Source organism: Acanthochromis polyacanthus, chromosome 14 (assembly GCF_021347895.1).
Source record: "Acanthochromis polyacanthus isolate Apoly-LR-REF ecotype Palm Island chromosome 14, KAUST_Apoly_ChrSc, whole genome shotgun sequence".
Lineage (NCBI taxonomy): Eukaryota > Metazoa > Chordata > Actinopteri > Pomacentridae > Acanthochromis > Acanthochromis polyacanthus.
In genome coordinates, this window is record NC_067126.1 from 29,365,390 (window position 1) to 29,384,430 (window position 19,041).

Below are 19,041 nucleotides of genomic sequence, written 5' to 3' on the forward strand. Positions count from 1 at the left end.
ACACTCGCCCCCTACTGGACTGGAGGTCAATAGCATCTCCAATTTATTTTTCTCCTTTGCTTTATTAATATGTAATTCCAGTATATCATAATGTAATATGTAATTACAGGGCATTAATGTGCTACATTTCCACTCAAGTATAGAAATATAAAAAAATAAAATTAAATATTTGACGCGGGTTTGTTAATACAGTCTATGGTTAATACGGGGATGTGATGTCACTGCGGCGGTAGGTCGCTTCTTCTCGCTGCTGTTCTCACTGATAACAAGCCGGAGGAGGCGAAGCGTTGTTCTGGCTAGCAAAAGGAGGAACATGCGCTCCCTCGTCGGTTTAGTCGTTGTTGTCGCCGCGGCCAGCTTGTATCTGTATTCGCTGTCCCTGTATCTCCCTGCGGGTCCACGGAGACGCCCTCCTCGAAGTGCCGAGAGTGAACATGTGGAGAAGGCAGAGTCCGAGGAGACTGACACCTCAGAGGAACCCAGCAGGTTACTAGCCGCTAGCTGTTAGCATAGAAAGATAAAAGATGTCTCTGAGTTAAATATGAACGTTTTTGCTTGATATTTAAAGCATATTCAAAATGTACACCACTCTATCAGTAGTAGCTAATGTTAGCGCCCCATACTATGTACAGAAACCATTAGCTCTAGGTTGGTTTGAAAAGTCAGAATTCCAGTCTTAAACCTCATTTATTTCCTACTGTGGACAGATATGTGTTTTCTAAAGTGTCTCAGTATGTCAGTGAAGAAACCTCTAAAGTAAAAATGGATTTGTTTTTGTCAGTGGATTGAGCTGCAGGCAGCTGATCAGTCCTGTTTGTGGAGTTTTAGGTGCTACAGTAGCTGCGAAGATCATCAGGTCAAAATGGAAAAGTCACGTTATTCTTGTTTTGATTGCTTTAGGAAAAACTTAAACGGATTAAAGTTAATCATTTTTCATCAATCAGTCCTTTCCCTTTTTTGTGCTGCTGTAGATCTACGTTGCATCAATTAAATTAATGACATCAGCAGAAACTATTGTTAATATATACAGCAGAGAACTACTGGAAAGAGAACTATTTCTATGTCATGTCCTCAAGTATCAACTTACATTTTCATAGGAATCCTGGGGTAATGTGTATATTCTGTCAGACAAAACTGTGTTGTTGTTTTAACTCATGCAGATTAAAGGAAACATAATAAAAATGCATCACAAATTCAGTTTAATGTCTATTTACATCAACTGTCAAGGCTGGCAGTCAGAAAAGAAAGCAGTTTAGCAACATTGGACAAAACACAATATATACATAACAACTGAATGCAACAGAACAAAGCATCTGCACTTGATCAGATTTTTTCCAGCTCGTGCTGATCCCTTAAAATATGCCCAAATCATCCTAGAGGACTGGCTTGTAGAGACACTTTAAAACCCAAATATCATCAGCCTTTAATTTACTGGTTCAAAATACTGTTTTATAAATGAGTTGGTATTGCTGTATTGCTGATTGTACTGTGTCAATATTTAAATATGTTCAATTGCAGTAAGACTTTTTTATGTCAGTGATGCAACTAACTCTAGTCTGGATGTTCTCACAGCTTGAAGTTCCCTTCGGACTTGGAGGAGCTGCGGGAACTCGCTGAACTCTTGCAGTTTTACAAGACAGAGCACACTGGATATGTCCTGCTTCTCTTCTGTAGTGCGTATCTCTACAAGCAGTCCTTTGCTATTCCTGGATCCTCGTTCCTGGTAAGGCAAAAATAGTAAGAATGCTCTCTGTAATCAGACTGGATGACAACAGAGCAGGCATTTGTTACGTTAGATGTCTAAAAACATGACTAAAGTAATTTACGTGATATCTCTGCATAAGAGTTACTCATAGCATTCATGTATGTTTAAATATGTTTGAGGAAAATATGACGTGTGGATTGAAATTTGCCAAGAAAGTGTCAGGCCTGGTAAAAGAATTCAGACTTGCATGGAAGATCAAGAGAAACTAAAAAGGCCCTCGATCTGTATGTGATGCAGAGAATAAAAATATTCAAACAATACAAATGACAGTGGCTTGTCAGACTTGCAGAACTCTTGACTGCTCTCTATTTCTTTCCTCATTTGCAGTGCTGTTGGATCCCAAAGCATTTCTCTCCTTTCAAACACAGAGAAACCGTGGATGTGTGTGTCAGAGCTGATCTTAACACACATAGTGATGATGTCTGGTAACGCAGGCCTTTGGTTTCCGCTTGTCATTGTGCAGAACATTCTTGCCGGAGCTATATTTGGACCGTATGAAGGACTGCTGCTCGCCTGTGTGCTCACAACTGTGGGCTCTACCATGTGCTACCTCCTGTCCCAAGCCTTCGGAAAGCGCTACATTGTGAACCTCTTCCCTGATAAAGTCTCCATGCTACAGAGAAAGGTACGTCTCTGCCACCATGGAAACAAAGGTCGTAGCTGTCAACATTCGTCTGTTCTCGCAGTAACATGCTTTGCTGAGTGTCCATATCGTTTTTGTGTGTAACCGATCATACGAGTTCTACTTGTCACTGCAGCATCCAAGAAATGGAGGAGAAGCTTCTTCTGGCCGTATCTGTGTGTCTCGAGCTATATTCCCTATGACATGTCAGAGAGAAATTATGACATTTAAGGTTGATCCTATACTATCATACAACAGCAGTTCAAGTGGTGATGTGTTGTCAGGATATTTAGACATTGTTGCTATGGAAGTGAAACCCACATGCTTCATTAAAGTACTTTTGTGATGAATCGCTCACAGGCAGACGGGTATAATTGCATACAACAAATTCTCAAATTACAGATGCTTCAATCTCAACTCAAGCATGTAATAGGCAACGTAATGTTAAACATTTATTTTGTCGTCTTTAGCGCAGCATCCTTGAGCCCGTGTGTCTTAACATAGCAGATCTAGCAGTTAACGTCCAAATTCATAAGCCAAGGAGTGCATTAAAGTGCCACTATTTCAAATACCTGTTTGGTGGATCATTTGTCTCAGATAATCAACTAAATGATGATTGACAGCACCGATTGCTGACTTCTTCCTCCCACCGTACAACCCAAGTCTAACAATTTTGTATTTCAACGGGCGCAGCTCACAAAAAAGTAAATTATATGTACTGTCTGCCTACTTACGTTTCAGCTCTTTCTCTTTCAGGTGGAGGAGAACCAGGACTGTTTGTTCTTCTTTCTGCTCTTCCTGAGATTCTTTCCAATGACCCCCAACTGGTTTCTGAATATGTCTGCCCCGATTGTCAACATCCCCATCACCTTCTTCTTCTGCTCAGTCTTCATCGGTAAGCACACACTGATTGTTTAATCGATGACTTGTCAGTAAATTATGTACTTCCAGACTCTCTACATTCATTAAATTTTACCTTTTGTACTCAGGAAGGCCACACTTGAAAATCAAAGCAGGTTGTTTATCCGACTGACTATGCAAAATACTGGAGACTAAATGAAAATCCACTTCAACTTTGAATTAATTATATAAATACAGAAGTCCGCTACAATGATTATGTTACCATTTCTTGTTCCACTGAACATTTTCTGTATCGGTTAAAAGGTGCTATATACAGATCCATCTTCCACAGACTGTTATTGACCAATATTTATTATAAATAAATTCAATTTATTATAAATAATATTATAAATTAGCTTTTTGATCTATCGTCTGCTTTCTTAGGCCTCCTGCCATACAACTTCATCTGCGTCCAGACGGGCGTCATGTTGTCTGAGGTGTCGTCGCTGGACGACTTGTTCTCCTGGGAACGTCTCCTGCAGCTGCTGGCCATCGCCTGCATGGCGCTGATGCCCGGCGCTCTAATCCGCCGCTTCAGTCAGAAGCGTCTCAAACTGGACGTCCAAGCACAGAACGGACTCATCACAGATAAGAAGGTCCAGTGATTTGCTACTGGAGTTTGTTTATTGGCATCATGATGCCTTCAGGACTCAAGAGCGAATGTATTTAAAGTGGTGACTTTTCAGAAAAAACTTTGGGAATATTTATGTGGAAAGGTTTCATTTTTCTGGAGCGTTTTACTTTTCCAAAGTCACCTGGAGATGGGAAGGGATCGTCTCTTTTTCAAAGTGACACTTGGATTTCAAGTATTTTGTGCTACCAAATGTTTCTGTGCAACATGTGAGCGCAGATGACATAGTTTAAATACATGAATGTACAGTAATCATATGGAGAGAGGGACATTTTTTTATCTAACAGTCACCAACCTACTGTTATATGTAAACGTCCAGCCAGTGTTCAAAGTGCCTGTCAAGCAGTGCTTTGACTCAAACTTCTACCTCCATCAAGGACGTGGGAAAAAAAATTGTAAATGTTCAAGATATGAACATGTTTGTGGAGACTTAATGGTTCAGACAGTTGTTTTGTTGAGTTTGTGTATTTTTAAGTGAATTCCTGATTGTTTGCAGAAACTTTTTTCAGCTTTTGTTGGACAATCACATTTTGCAATTTCAGTATAAACTGTAAAAAGGTACATAGGGCAGTATTTACTATTTTTCAATTCTGAACCAACACAAAATTTGTACAATTTAGAGACTAGATTTAGCTTCTTGGAAAATCAGTTCTACGTTCCAGGGTCATTTTGAGTAACAAGACTTTTACCGTGCCAATATATTCCAGATTATTCCTTTTTGAAAGTGAATGTGTGGTTAATTTGGGCAATGTGAAGCTTTAATATTGCTGCAAACCTGGCTTTGCTGCCTGTTTTTATGGTCCATGTTTTATTTAACAATATCCCGATCCTCAAATGTTTGCACTGCAGAAAGTGTTATTTCAGAACTCTTTGTTTGTGTGGGTAAGAAGTAAAATTAGAATTTTTTTCTGAAATGTTTCATTGGAGAGGTAATTCTTTTAAATGTAACACAGGTTTCATTAATCAACAGATGGTAATTTTGTCCGCAGTCACAAGCTGGAGCAGGAACAGCGCACAAAAACGGTCATAAAGTAGGAATTCCAGCAAACAAAAGGGATGTGTCTTCATTTATTAGTCAAACATGATCACAAATTTGAGAGCAACACATTTCTATGTGGCTTCTCCAGTCTCAGTCTTATCAATAAGCTGCTGAAATCTGTAACAATGAGCGCTTAATTTCCACTTTATGACCGTAACTCACAGTTTGTGCTGTGACATTAGGTAGTATGTCAAGTTGTAAAGGATGCAGCACCTTTTTTTCAGAGGTGTATACACTTTGAAATAAAACATGTGAAAAGCATTTTCTTTCAAATAATCTTTATTGCTCAGATCCAGGTTGCTCAGCAATACAGTTCACTCACAACTCAAAACAACAGCATGGCTGTTACCAGAAAGGCATGGATCCATGAGATATATTAAAAATGGATCATATGTCTGTCCAGCTCACAGTCACCAATTACCTTGAGGTGTTTGGGACCTTTTGGCCTGTGGGAATTGTAGGACTTGAGGGTTGTGACCTACTGAGGAAACAAAAGGAATCTCCCAAATGGTGAAATGCAGTTAAGAAATGGATCCATGTAAAACCACTATTCAAAAGTCTAGTGCTATATGAAGTGTAGTACATACTGGATCGCCTGAATCAGTCTCATGCAATGCTTTGCATTTTCTCATTTAACAACAAGATAGGACAAAAAACACTGCTGTGGTTCTGCTTACACCTGACCAGACTAAATCCTTCACCACCGTGTCCACATTTGCTGGATGGTGTTGAATGCCTTCTGGTTTGTTCAGTCACAAAGGCAGAACAAGTTTAATCAGCTTTATCTTCAGACTTGGTTACTCTGTCCACCCTTCTGCTTTGTCAAACAGGCATAACTACTTTGCATTTTTCTCCATTCCAATTCCCAAATCTGTTCAAAATCCTAGCTAGGATATTTTCAACCACAATTTAACAGCTAGTATTACTGGTAGTGATCTAACAGGAATGAATATTAAAGAATCCCAGCTATGCTCCAGACTACATTATTTAATCAGTGTAAATGACGAGAAAACCCGATCAACAGAAAACAAAATAAAGCCTAAGCTATTCAACCACTGTGTGATATGACTAACAACACTGTACACCCTCGGTGATGTGTGCATTTGTGGTTTTATGGTACTGAAAATTAATGCCTAGCAACACCCCACAAAACCTAGAAACACCAATCCCCTGGAAGTAAAAGAAAAGGTTACTATTATGTTTACAGGTTTCGCCTCAGACCGCGGTTGGCGCTCAGATGTCTCAACAACCCGGATGCACTTCGAACAGCACCACAGTGAAACCAAACCAGCTAGAGGGAAACCTGCGCTTAGAAAGAGCCAAAAATACAAGAGAGAGAGTCTGAAGAGTCCTCTGCAATGCAAGAAAAGAGCCTCAACTTCAAAACTGCTCTAAAAAAAAAAGAACTGCTCCTGACAGTCAGACAAACCATTAAGTGACAAACTACGATTTCCAGTGCTACTGTGAAAAGCCGTTTTCTCCAAGACATGCCCTACTAAAGTGAAGCAGACCACCACAGGAGTCATGCATTCGACTAGAAGCACCGTACTGCATTCGTATGGGTAAGGTCAGGGTAATTGAATCAGGTCTGTTGAGCTATCGTCATCGTATGAGGTACTGTACCGGCTGTGGAGAGGCGTGCTGAAACCGCCTCAGGCATTGTGTGAGTTTGATAGACCTTTATTTTTTATTTTAGCACTGCTAGTCTGTGTTCACTGGGACAAAAATGATAATCCACCTCATCTGATGACAACAGTCTGCCCTCCGAAAAGTAAAATCAGCTCTCAACAGTTAAAAGAAGTCCAAAGACAAACGCTAACTTTCACTATATCATTCATTTATTTAATTCCTTTGCCCTACATTGATTTTTAGTAACTAAAGTCAGCCTTGGATTCAGAGAGGTAATTCTGAAATGTACAGCACAACAAAAAAAAAAATCTTAATCGGTAGATTGATGAGAAAACCATTTAGAGGTCAGTTTGAGGGAAGCTGTGACGCTCTAAACTTCTCCCACCATCTCTCACAACGCAGTTGCAGACTGGTAAGTGTCATAGAGAGACAGAAAACGATGCATTTATGTGTGACTCTATTGTACATGTTTACAGATATACAGTTATCTTGTCGTACACAGTGACATTTCAACGACTAGAGTTGTTCTACATTCTACACAGAAGACTAGGGTTTTACACCATGTTCAAGAGTCCTGTCAGTGTATTTTTGCAGCTTTGTATTTTCTTCAAATCAACCCCAGAGTAAGCTGATATCAAATAGAGCTGGTAAGATTGGGTTGGGTTGTTATAAAATTCTTTTTTTTTCCACAAGTGAATAAACTTCATAGTTTTTTTTTCTCTAAAGTCTCAAAAAACCTGGAGGTACAGTTGGGAAAAACAGGAGGTACAGTTGGTTAGTTTCTGTTTATATCAACTGATTTGTATCTTTCTTTTGATGGTGAAATCAGTACACAACATCCACATTCAGAACCACATCGGGCAGGTATGTACCCCTTAGATCCTGCTCTTCATTCCTTTCTAGCAAAATCGGCTTGGATATCCTTTGACGTGTATCATTAAGAGGTTGTATGGCGTCCAGGCAAACACAGTCCAACAGAGTTGACTACGATTTACGATTTACAAAGTTTCACTAGTCGGCTGGACCTGAAGAGTGTAGAGTTTACTGTAAATCTTTTCTCTTTTTTTAATTAAAAAAGAAAATTAGAAACGCTCAAAATGATCATTTAACAAGGCATACAAAATGTGGAAAAAGGGGAAATGAAAGATTGGACTGAGGTACCCTGAAGCCTGAGGTAGATCACAATACTGACATGCGCACTGTTCACATCCTGACCAAAGTTAACGCGGTGGTTCACTTTACTGTTCTCCTATTTTTTCAGGTTTTTATTTATTATATTATTATTCATAGTCTAGTTTTCAAGAAAATAAACACTTCCCTTCAAAATAATATGGCAGTGTCCCACTGAGGAAAAAAGAAAAGGACTTTGTTTTCTTTTTGTTTCTTATCAATAGCTCTCATCACAAAATAGGAAAAAATAGATTCATAAATATTACTCTCTCTTTTTATATATATACACACACACACGCACGCACACACACATACACACACGGAGGAAGCTGTGCGTATTGGCAATAACCTTGCGTCTGGAAGATGAAGCTGATGGGGTGAATGTCTGAAAGGTGACAAAATAAGGCAACAAGCTTCCATGGTCTCCAAAGTAAAGCACAAAGGGACACCAGGACCTGCATGTCCAGCGTGCTCGCAGAGCAGTCGGCCAGCTCGCCAAAATAAAACAACCAAGATTTAAAAAAAAAAAAAAAAAAGTTAAACAAAAAGAGCGAGCGTGAGGATGACAATCTGTGTGTCGTGTGCCGCTGGCCTGGCCTGCTGGACGCGGCAGGGGGTGATATTTTTCTAAAAAGGCTGCATATCGTACATTCACAGCTGTCATGCCATTTTAGAAAGCTCCCTGACAAGAGAGGGTTAAAGCCAAACGCGGCTGCGGTCACGTTTGCGGTTGTGTGTGTACCACAGGTCATACAGTGCCTCCCTATAAAGCCCACCCCAATGCTCTAACCCCGAATCTTTTCACTGCCACCCCAACACACCAAGAGTCTGCACCATCCCACCCTCACCCTCCCTCCCTTCACCCTGTTCCCCCCTTTTCTGGGCCCTCAGCTCACACTTCGTGTTGGCCCTCGTGACGTCCTCATAAGGCCGAGCGTGTGGCGGTGCACATTCAAAAAAAAAAAAAAAAAAAGCACCTGTAACTAGCAAAGGTGCACCATTTTAGTTTTTTCTTTTTTTAAGACGCCGATTTTTGCTCTGATTGTTGAGGAAAGTGTCTTTAGAGACATCTATAGATTGTTTTTTTGTTTTTTTTAGCTATCAGGACAACAAGCATGAATATCGACATCGTCTTCTGTACAGCATGGAAGAGTGACACCAGTTTACTGGTTTAAAAAAAAATCCCTCGGTTGCATTAACCTCTCTTTAGCAAAAGTGGCAGTCAGTTTAAGGTTATCAAAAGGCTACGAAAAAAAGTGTTTCTTGACAACAAATATTTTTAGCGCTTTAAAAAAAAACCACGATGCCAGATGAGGGAGAGTGATGAGAAGGTGAAGCAGAAATTTGCAGAAAAGAAGGAAACAATAATAAAAAGTGTAGCATCAGATATGAATGGTGAGAGACATTTGGAAGGGACGTTATCTTTTGCGTTGGCACACACACAGGCTTGTTACAAAGACTCAGAACCATTCACCATATTTACTTATAGGGGTGTTCTTTTTGATTTCAGTGGCCTAAATGGGAGCAAACAAGGGAAACCGCCGTATGTGGCTGTCAAAGCCCAATCAATCTCTGGAACAAGCAAAATATTAAAAACTACACCGAGCTATACTGTCATTTCCATAGAAAAATAACAGTGCATACTCTCAGTGTGTATCAATATACTTTTCTACTACTCTGTATGAATACTGCTAAGGATATTTAATCTCACAATCTAAATATCTCAAACGCTTGTGAGAGAAGGTGTTCATTGTCACTCGCTCTCGTTCTAACCCAAAATATCAATCACAATGCCTCCTATACGCTCGTGTTAATAGAGTTGCTTTATCTGTTTGTTAGGCCTATGTTAGTCCAACTAAAGAGATAACGTTATGCAGGGCGACATACTAGTTCCTGTTTTACCGTTTTTTTTTAACTGTAAAGACAACAGTTCCCAAATTCTCTGCCATTTCCACCTTTCTTGTCGATTTTTCTTTTTCTTTTTTTTTTTTGGTCTTTTTATTTTGTTGTATCAGTACGGTTTCTCCCACTCTTATCTGCTCTCACAGGGCTGGCAGTGCACACAATGCCCTCAGCCTTTGGCTCTCACTTGTTTCCCCCCTAGCGAAGTTCTTTGGTTTTGATCCCGGTGCTGCTGGTCTGCCCTGCATGTCCCCCTTGGCCTTGGCCTTAGTCTGGGTAGGTCTCTGTCCGTTTGGGAGGGCTACATTCATTGGCTGGTGCCCACTGGAGCCACCTCGCTGGTCACTTGGAGTGGTGCGGTGACACGGCGGCGCACTGCTGGTGCTTCTGTTCCTGCTGTTTGACCTGCTGAATGATCTCCCGGATCTTCCTCTGTGCAGTCTGTAGGAGACACAGCACATGCAGGATAGGGTATCAAATGAGTGCCAATAAAAGATGAGGTTTAATATGAGGATAACTTCACAACAAGGATAGAAAATGAGAATTGTTTAAAAATGTCTGTCTGATTTATTTCAGTGGTATATGCAAAATGATTATGTTTGGCCCAGTATGTATAATGTATCTGAAAGACTGACAGTAATCGTCATAAATAGATGGTCAATATATAATTGAGGGACTTTTGGAGTTCATGGGATATATTTTGCATGCATTTTTATTAAAAGCAAAAAAAAAAACTAATGTTTTTTATGTTCATTATGATGATGTCTTCTCGAATTCCAAATTATTTATTATAGAAACAATCACTTATTCATGAAAAATGACTGGATATCACTAAAATGTCAACTAAATAACCGTCTGAATTTAATAACAACCACCTTCTAATTAGCCAAAAATAATAAAATTAGGAAGTGTGCTAATTCCAGACATGACCTGCTCCACATGATGTCATTTCCTCCTGAAGAAAAGACTGGCAAGACTCCAAGGCTTTCTGAGTTATTTAATATAAAGTAGTGTGAGTAAAGTGTGGATTTATCGCATGTCATCAGGTTTACTACATTATCTCTATAAATAAATTTCAATTTCAACTTTGCTCAATTGTATATTGTATATATATTGCATAATATTTTAGAAGTATCTTTCTGTCAAAATGCCATGTGGTGTTTGGTTAGAGGCGGCCATGTTGATTTTCGGCTTGAAAACAGCAAAAATGTCAACTATGATACAAAAAGTCCCACAATTATATATTATTATGTATTGACCAAGATATTTCCAAAGCAGCAAGAGGGAGCGCTTGGACTGTGTGTCTTTTTATTTGTTTTACTTGTTCTGGTTTATATGAAAAGTCTAAAACTAATTTTAAAAAGGCCCTTGCAAAAAAAAAAAATACTGAATTTGAACAGATAGATTAAATACTTTTAAAAAACTGAATGAAAATTCCACAAATAAACCCCAAACTGTGCAACACAGTGTTCAGCAGCAGACACTGTTTGCTCAGTCACCATGGAGACGGGCCTACATGTTGCCTTCTTGTTATCATTTCAACCGCAGCACTTTCACTGAGCTCACTAGTGAACAGATTCATCTCTATGACAACTCAGCAAACTCCATCTGCACATGAAGACCATGTGATTATGGTTGAAAGTCCAAGAAAAAGCTAGTAAGTGGAGCTTAGATAATCGAACAAACGCTAAAATGCTCACACCAGCTCCAACAGTAACAGGCAGAATAAATAAAGTATAATAGCATTTAATAGTGTATGCTGTTAATCAACTTTGCACACAGGCAGATGGAAGAAGAAATGCTTCATAACAATTAGTTTTTATGGAGGTAGTTTGGGAAATAAATTAAACTTGCCAGCCCATTAGAAACTGTACTTTCTCTAGCATCACTCTTGCATACAGTGACCATTCTCTAGGTCGTGTAGAATGCTCCGGCTGCACCTCATTATCATTCTCCTACATGGGAAAAGCTCTGGCTTGTTTGTATTTATATTAATTAATCACAGTCATCTTGTCATCTGAGACCAAGATGCAGAAACAGAGTCCCCTGAAAACAATGACAGGAGAGTTGCTGTGGTGGAACATTTGCATACAGGGTGTCGAGCATGTCGTTAAAATGTATAATTCACTGGAAAACATAGCAGGCTGCCTCACTGCACGATACAAATGTTGGCGAAACTTGAAATTTTCATCGTGTTAGGCATCTGTTTGGAGGTTGTTGTTGTTGTTGTTTCCCACAGTGAAGGGCTTTTTTCCTGGCTTTATAAAATGCATTGCTCACACTAGGTGTGTTACTCTTCTGCATATTTCATATACCAACTGTGTGCTCTCTCATGTGAAGGCTTTTCTCTCTTCCGCTCTTACTTGTAGAAGAAAGCCAGCTTGACACTGAGGCCTTGGAGTGCACAGAAGGTCTTATCTTGTCTATTGAAGGGCCACAAATAATCGTGTGGAGGTCTTGGATTGCCTCGAATTGGAAAAGTTAGACAAAACCAGGAGAACTGGACCCACATATTTCTTCCTACTGCTTGGAGGAAAATGCCAGACAGACTTCCCGATAAGACTGAGTGACACTTTACACCTCTGGATCTTGCTTTTAGGAGCATGAGCACTTGCTTGTTGTGATTTAGCTTAATTAGAGTTACCACAACAAAGAGTTTGCCAGACTATTAATGTCTAAAACAAGTCATCGCTTGAGTCATGTTATATTATTACAGGTATCTCCTATGAATCACACACCAGGCTGGAATTTGAACCTTTGAAGCCTGATTAGAGCTCCTTTCAGGAATGTATTTGTGTTCTACCCAGGTTTTGTTTGATATCTCCCTCATTTTCCTCACACCTGTCGCCGTGGAAAAGTTCCACACTGTTTACTTTTCTGATAGTTTATGCAATCTAGTGTAGCATTTCCAAAAGTAGCTCCATCTACCTTCAACCTGAGAAGAAATCTAATCAGCCAGATTAACCAGAATAACAATTAACTACCAATTACATGCTTCACTTCAGTTTTTTTAATTGTAAAGTCTTTTATTTCTATTTCAGTTAATTGTTGTTACTCGTATAAAGTTACACAGTCACGTGAAGTTGGTTATGGGTTTAATTTAGAAATATTAGACCCTGTTTGTGAGTCTCTAGTGCCAGACAACTTTTAATTCTAGCTGGTTAAAGTGAAACAAATTACACTGCCGGCTGAAATGAATAACAAAGTAAAACAATTTGCTCCAGCAGTCAAGATAAGCACAGACATCAAACAAAAAGAACCACGCTGCAGCAAACACAGACATGTGAGGAAGATTTGAACAGATGGCCTGAAAGAGGAACACACTTCAGCAGGTTTTGTGATGACACCTAACACAGTCGCTTGGACATAAGTTTCACTGATAGATGCATGACGTGTATTCTGTGCACTTTGTGACCGTCTGCTTTCTCCCACAGCATTATCACCAAATGCAGCCATTATTTCAGTGCGTACTGTATGCAAATTATGACCACAGCAAACTAAAGAGCCACAAAACTCCTGTGTCTGTTTAGTTTTTTCTTCTGTACCTGGCTGGCAAAGAAATGCCCACTGATTTTCACAAAGACCTCGTCATTCTCGTCAGGAGTTTGGTCCCGCGGTACGATGACCTCTGCGCTCGTAAGGTTCTGCAGCTCGTTTACCTGAAACACAGACAGCAGAGGTCACGATCCGGCTTTGAATTTCACCTCCAGCATCGCTTACAAAACACACAGGCCTCACGCACCGACAAAGTATCAAATTATGCTAAACTGAAACACTCTTAAATAAAACCAAACAACAAAAACTGTGATATCAGACGTGGAGCACTCGTAGTTGTAATTCAACTTAGTAAAAATGTTCTCATGTACACACGTGGACAAAATTGTTGGTACCCCTCAGTTAAAGAAGGAAAAACCCACAATTCTCACTGAAATCACTTGAAACTCACAAAAGTAACAATAAATAAAAATTTATTGAAAATTAAATAATCAAAAACAGCCATTACTTTTGAATTGTTGATTAACATAATTATTTAAAAAAAACAAACTAATGAAACAGGCCTGGACAAAAATGATGGTACCTCTATAAAAGATTGAAAACTATTTGACCAGAGTGACATGATTAACTCAGGTGTGTCATTTAATTGACATCACAGGTGTTTCCAAACTCATAATCAGTCAGTCTGCCTATTTAAAGGGAGACAAGTAGTCACCCTGCTGTTTGGTGAAAAGGTGTGTACCACACTGAACATGGACAACAGAAAGCGAAGGAGAGAATTGTCCCAGGACATTCGAAAAAAAATTATAGACAAACATCTTAAAGGTAAAGGCTATAAGACCATCTCTAAACAGCTTGAAGTTCCTGTGACAACAGTGGCTCATATTATTCAGAAGTTCAAGACCCACGGGACAGTAGCCAACCTCCCTGGACGTGGCCGCAAGAGGAAAATTGATGACAAATTGAAGAGACGGATCGTTCGAATTGTATCCAAAGAGCCCAGAGCAACCTCCAAAGAAATTAAAGGTGAACTCCAAGGCCAAGGTACATCAGTGTCAGATCGCACCATTCGTCGTTGTTTGAGCCAAAGTGGACTTCATGGGAGACGACCAAGGAGGACACCACTGCTGAAAAAAATTCATAAAAAAGCCAGACTGGAATTTGCAAAAATGCATGTTGACAAGCCACAAAGCTTCTGGGAGAATGTCCTTTGGACAGATGAGACCAAACTGGAGCTTTTTGGTAAGGCACATCAACTCTATGTTCATAGACTCAAAAACCAAGCATACGAAGAAAAGAACACTGTCCCTACGGTGAAACATGGAGGAGGCTCAGTAATGTTTTGGGGCTGCTTTGCTGCATCTGGCACAGGGTGTCTTGAAAGTGTGCAAGGTACGATGAAATCTGAAGACTATCAAGGCATTCTGGAGAGAAATGTGCTGCCTAGTGTCTGAAAGCTTGGTGTCGGTCGCAGGTCATGGGTCTTCCAACAGGACAACGATCCAAAACACACAGCCAAAAACACCCAAGAATGGCTGAGAGAAAAGCGTTGGACTATTCTAAAGTGGCCTTCTATGAGCCCAGATCTGAATCCCATTGAACATATGTGGAAGGAGCTGAAACATGCCATTTGGAGAAGACACCCATCAAACCTGAGACAACTGGAGCTGTTTGCTCATGAGGAGTGGGCCAAAATACCTGTTGACAGCTGCAGAACGCTCATTGACAAATACAGAAATCGTTTAATTGCAGTGATTGCCTCAAAAGGTTGTGCAACAAAATATTAAGTTATGGGTACCATCATTTTTGTCCAGCCCTATTTCATTAGTTTTTTTTTTTTTTAATAATTATGTTAATCAACAATTCAAAAGTGATGGCTGATTTTGATTATTTAATTTTCAATAAATTTTTATTTATTGTTACTTTTGTGAGTTTCAAGTGATTTCAGTGAGAATTGTGGGTTTTTCCTTCTTTAACTGAGGGGTACCAACAATTTTGTCCACGTGTGTAGATAGAAATAGTAGCTCACTTTTATTAAACGTGCTTGAGTTATATTTATCCGATAGATTGTTGTTCTTGCGGTGTCTTCAAAAGAGTTAAATTTTCTAGATGAGAATAATAAAAGCTGAACAAACATCAGCTCTGTTTATTTTCTTACTAAGCTATTACTTCTAGAGATCCCAAATGAAAAGTTAACAGAAAATCTGACACATTAATTCCCTTTTACCATCAACATTTCAGGTATTTACTCTAACAGAAATAATCATGAAGTCTATTTAAAAAGTGCTTTTCTGTAACTTGCACTGTTAAAGTAAGCAAATATGTCCCTGCTTTTTACCGCCTTGACCACAATTTTGTTAAATTTAAGCATCCACTCACCGTCTTGCCACCTTTACCGATGACCCTGCCCGCTGCAGTCGAGGGAACCTTGATGTGCGTCTCCAGTTTGACCTCCTCCTTTGCTGAGACGAAGTTCTCTTCTTTCAGCTTCCCAAATATCCGACCTTGGGCCTGGAATACAGAGGAGGGTGTGAGGCAAGGAGAGACTGGGGAAAACGGGGACACACAGTGATCCACTGTTGTTTACTCTAATACAGGAAGGACGCATGAATGAGCTTAAATCTTTCACCTGAATTCCCTTAAAATTTTATGAATAAATCTGATTACTCCTGAGTATAGCCACACATGTTTAGTGTTTGTACCTTAAACTGAGCTTCAGGGGTTCCAGTAATGATAACCATCCTCTCGGTGACGTCTGGGCTCTCAGCCGGGGCGATCTAACATGGCGAGAGAGATGGGTAGACAAGTACGATTACCAGCATCAATATATAATTGAGGGACTTTTGAAGTCCATGGGATAAATCTTGCATACATTTTTATTAAAAGTAAGTAAAATACTAATGTTTTTTATGTTCATTATGATCCTGTCTTTACAAATTCCATAATTATTTATTAAGGAAAGAATCACTTATTAATTAAAAAATGATTGGATATCACTAAATGGCCAACTAAATAACTGTCCGAATTTAATAACAGCCGCCTTCGAATTAGCTTAACAATAATAAAATGAGCTGATTCAAAAATAGTTTTGATTGTGTTCTTTTTATAAAGTTGAGATAATCATGACAGATATTTCTTTTTTGGCAAAATATCAAATTGTATGTGGAAAATAACAAATTATATCTGTGTCCAAGAAATCACTTTCAACTAAGTTACCCATTACAAAAACACCTCTTAAGGAAGTGTGTTAATTAAAAATCACATGACCTGCTCCACATGATGTCATTTCCTCCTGAAGAAAGGAGGAAATGACAAGACTCCAAGGCTTTCTGGGTTATTTAATATACTGTGTGAGTCAAGTGTGGATTTATCGCATGTCAACAGGTTTACTACAGTATCTTTATAAATAACTTTCATTTTCAATTTTACTCAATTTTATATAGAATATTTTAGAAGAATCTTTCTGTAAAAATGCCATGTGGTGTTTGGTTATAGGCGACCATGTTGATTTTAGGCTGGAAAACAGCAAAATTGTCAACTATGATACCTGTAACTATGCTACAAAAAGCCCCACAATTATACATTGACCCACTAGCTTTTGGCCAAGTTTACCTGATTAGAGACAATACGGCCTCATACAGTCAGACCACTCTGCACTCTGCAGAATGGTCTGACTACACCTCATTATCACTGTGCTACACAGGAAAAAAATGCTCTGGATTGTTTGTGTTTCATTAAGCCAATCACAGTCATCTTAGATGGCGCTAAGGAGCTGAGGAGTCATTGACTGTGCCCATTTAACCCTCTGGTTGTCTTCATTTACAGGCACCAAAAAATATTATTTCCTTGTCTGAAAAAAATCCAAAAAAATCTGCAAAAAAATTCCCCAAATTTCAGAAAATTTGCAAAACCCTCAGGAAGAAAATTCCAATAATTCCTTAGAAGTTTCCCTTAAACATCCCCCACATTTGGCAAGAAAATTCTTGTAAATATTTTCAAAAAATTTGTAAAAATTTTCAAAAAACAACCCTAAAAATATCTACAGTGATTACATATATATCAGTAAAACTTTGAATATTTTAACATTTCTTTTTTCCACCCAAAAATGTTCAAAGATTGTCACATTGTCAAACTTTAAAACGGGTCAATTTTGACTCACAGGACGACACGAAGGTTAAAATAGTGAAGTGGGATTTGTTCTGGTGGAACATTTGCATGCAGGGAGTCAAGCACTGTCATTAAAATGGCAAATTTACCCCCCAAAATAAGCATGGCTGCGTTATCGCATGACTAAAATCCTCAGCAAAACATGATATTTGCAGTGTGTCAGAAGGGCATTTTGAAAACGGCCACATGTAGACAGAAAAAGGGGAGAAGAAAGCCATGTGAAATGTGTTACCATTGGCAGACTTATGCCTACAGTGTCCATTCAGTGAGTCAGATCAGCAACACTTTGACCGCCTCTTTCTTCCTTCTCATTGAAGTAAACATACTGACAAACCCACCTTGATGGAAGCTCCGGCAAAGTGGGCAAGTTGTTTGATGTGCTGGCCCTTCTTCCCGATCAAGGCCCCGACTGCCTGAGTTGGAATAAAGAGGTAGACAACCTCCTGTTCTGGAGCATGGTGCTGGAAAAAGAAAAAAAAAAGGACCACACAGAAAAAGACGTTTTACTGCACGTTCGCTAAACATTCAAAAGTGCTTCAGACTGTGACATTCAGATTCGACTTGTCAGATACTTAAAGAACGGCCAAAAACTTCGACACCACATGCAAGGAAAGCTAAATCAAGCTTTTCTCTTTGGGTAAACATCGCCCTCTGGCTGGGTTTGAATGGAATATTTCCTATTAGGGCCCATGGTTGCCCTATGTTTTTGTTTTTCTTAGCATGGTAACACTCATGTAGCTGAGGTTTACAAAGTGAATTTTTACGAGCCACTGGATAACTCTGGGCTGAAACATCCCCTTCCAGAAATATTTGTGGTGTTCTGGTGACTGGGCGATGGTAAGCTGGAATGCCAGACTTACTGTCCTACACAGACACTGACTGAGACGTTGTAATGGTCTGTTATTTACATCTTTCTTTATCTGCTCTCTAGCAGGATTCATGGAAATGAGCCGATATCACATCCCATGTATGTCACTCGCATAATGAGCCTTAAGACAAGTGGTGGAAAACGGTTACTTCATAAGTGTGAGATTTTCAAAGCTTCTTGGGTGCAAAAACGTGGTTTGAAACTGCCCTCAACTATTAAGATAATTATCTAGTAGCACAGAACACACGAAATGAGTTGGAAAATCTCTGGTCACCAAGGCAACACTGACTGTGGTGCAGATTTGAGGGGACATACTGAGTGCTGGTGGGGGATGGCACTTGCTGGAGGAACCCCGTACAGGCCACTGAGATGTGAAGAGTGACTCTGAAAGTGAAGTGACAAGCAGGCCGATCAGATGGCATGTAAGCACACATGCTAAAAGACACACGCATGAGCACAGTTCGAGCTCTTATTAAGGGGAATTTCAGGGCAGAAACTCATAATGAATCACACACTGACTTGAAGCACGCAAATGCATTCTCTCACACTGTCTCACACCACTTTGGCTCATTCTCGTCAGGCAGTGAGTGGAGACTTTGTTTTACAGACAAACTGACTCATCTCTGGAGAAGATGGGGGAATTCTGGTTGCTTCAAACTGTGTACAATATCATGCAGGAAGTCCTGAGTCAATACTATAATGTTTTTTCAAAAAGCACTCCGGGGGGACCTGGTTTACCATTCGTTGGAAACTAATTGCTTTATCAAGTCAAAGTTAATCCTTGTGGTTGAGCTGGTTAAACCGACACTGGCCAAGTCATTGCAAAGGGAGGATTTTTCTTTTTAAAAACCTC

At 39.5% G+C, this 19,041-nt stretch overlaps 2 protein-coding genes across 2 annotated transcripts in view; one reads left to right on the forward strand and one right to left on the reverse strand.

The window, feature by feature from the left end:
• The first annotated feature begins 198 nt into the window (after positions 1–198).
• Positions 199–5,218, forward strand: tmem41aa (transmembrane protein 41aa). The gene is made up of 5 exons (XM_022213582.2): positions 199–486; positions 1,573–1,723; positions 2,229–2,390; positions 3,144–3,282; positions 3,672–5,218. Exons 1-5 carry the CDS (start codon positions 314–316, stop codon positions 3,890–3,892), a joined length of 846 nt encoding a protein of 281 aa, XP_022069274.1. The 5' UTR covers positions 199–313; the 3' UTR covers positions 3,893–5,218.
• The window catches only part of igf2bp2a (insulin-like growth factor 2 mRNA binding protein 2a), a 67,360-nt gene continuing 53,537 nt past the window's right edge, over positions 5,219–19,041 (reverse strand). The window contains 6 exon segments of the mRNA XM_051959098.1: positions 5,219–10,099; positions 13,204–13,317; positions 15,533–15,664; positions 15,856–15,930; positions 17,659–17,781; positions 18,504–18,572. Coding sequence (XP_051815058.1) covers positions 10,001–10,099; positions 13,204–13,317; positions 15,533–15,664; positions 15,856–15,930; positions 17,659–17,781; positions 18,504–18,572 — 612 coding nt within the window. The 3' untranslated portion in view covers positions 5,219–10,000.

What these genes read in the sequence shown, in the direction of transcription:
- tmem41aa (XM_022213582.2), top strand. Translation starts at nt 314, where the DNA reads ATGCGCTCCCTCGTCGGTTTAGTCGTTGTTGTCGCCGCGGCCAGCTTG. An exon ending in ACCTCAGAGGAACCCAGCAG is followed by an intron (nt 487 to 1,572) that starts GTTACTAGCCGC and finishes ATGTTCTCACAG; the next exon opens with CTTGAAGTTCCCTTCGGACT. An exon ending in TTCCTGGATCCTCGTTCCTG is followed by an intron (nt 1,724 to 2,228) that starts GTAAGGCAAAAA and finishes GTCATTGTGCAG; the next exon opens with AACATTCTTGCCGGAGCTAT.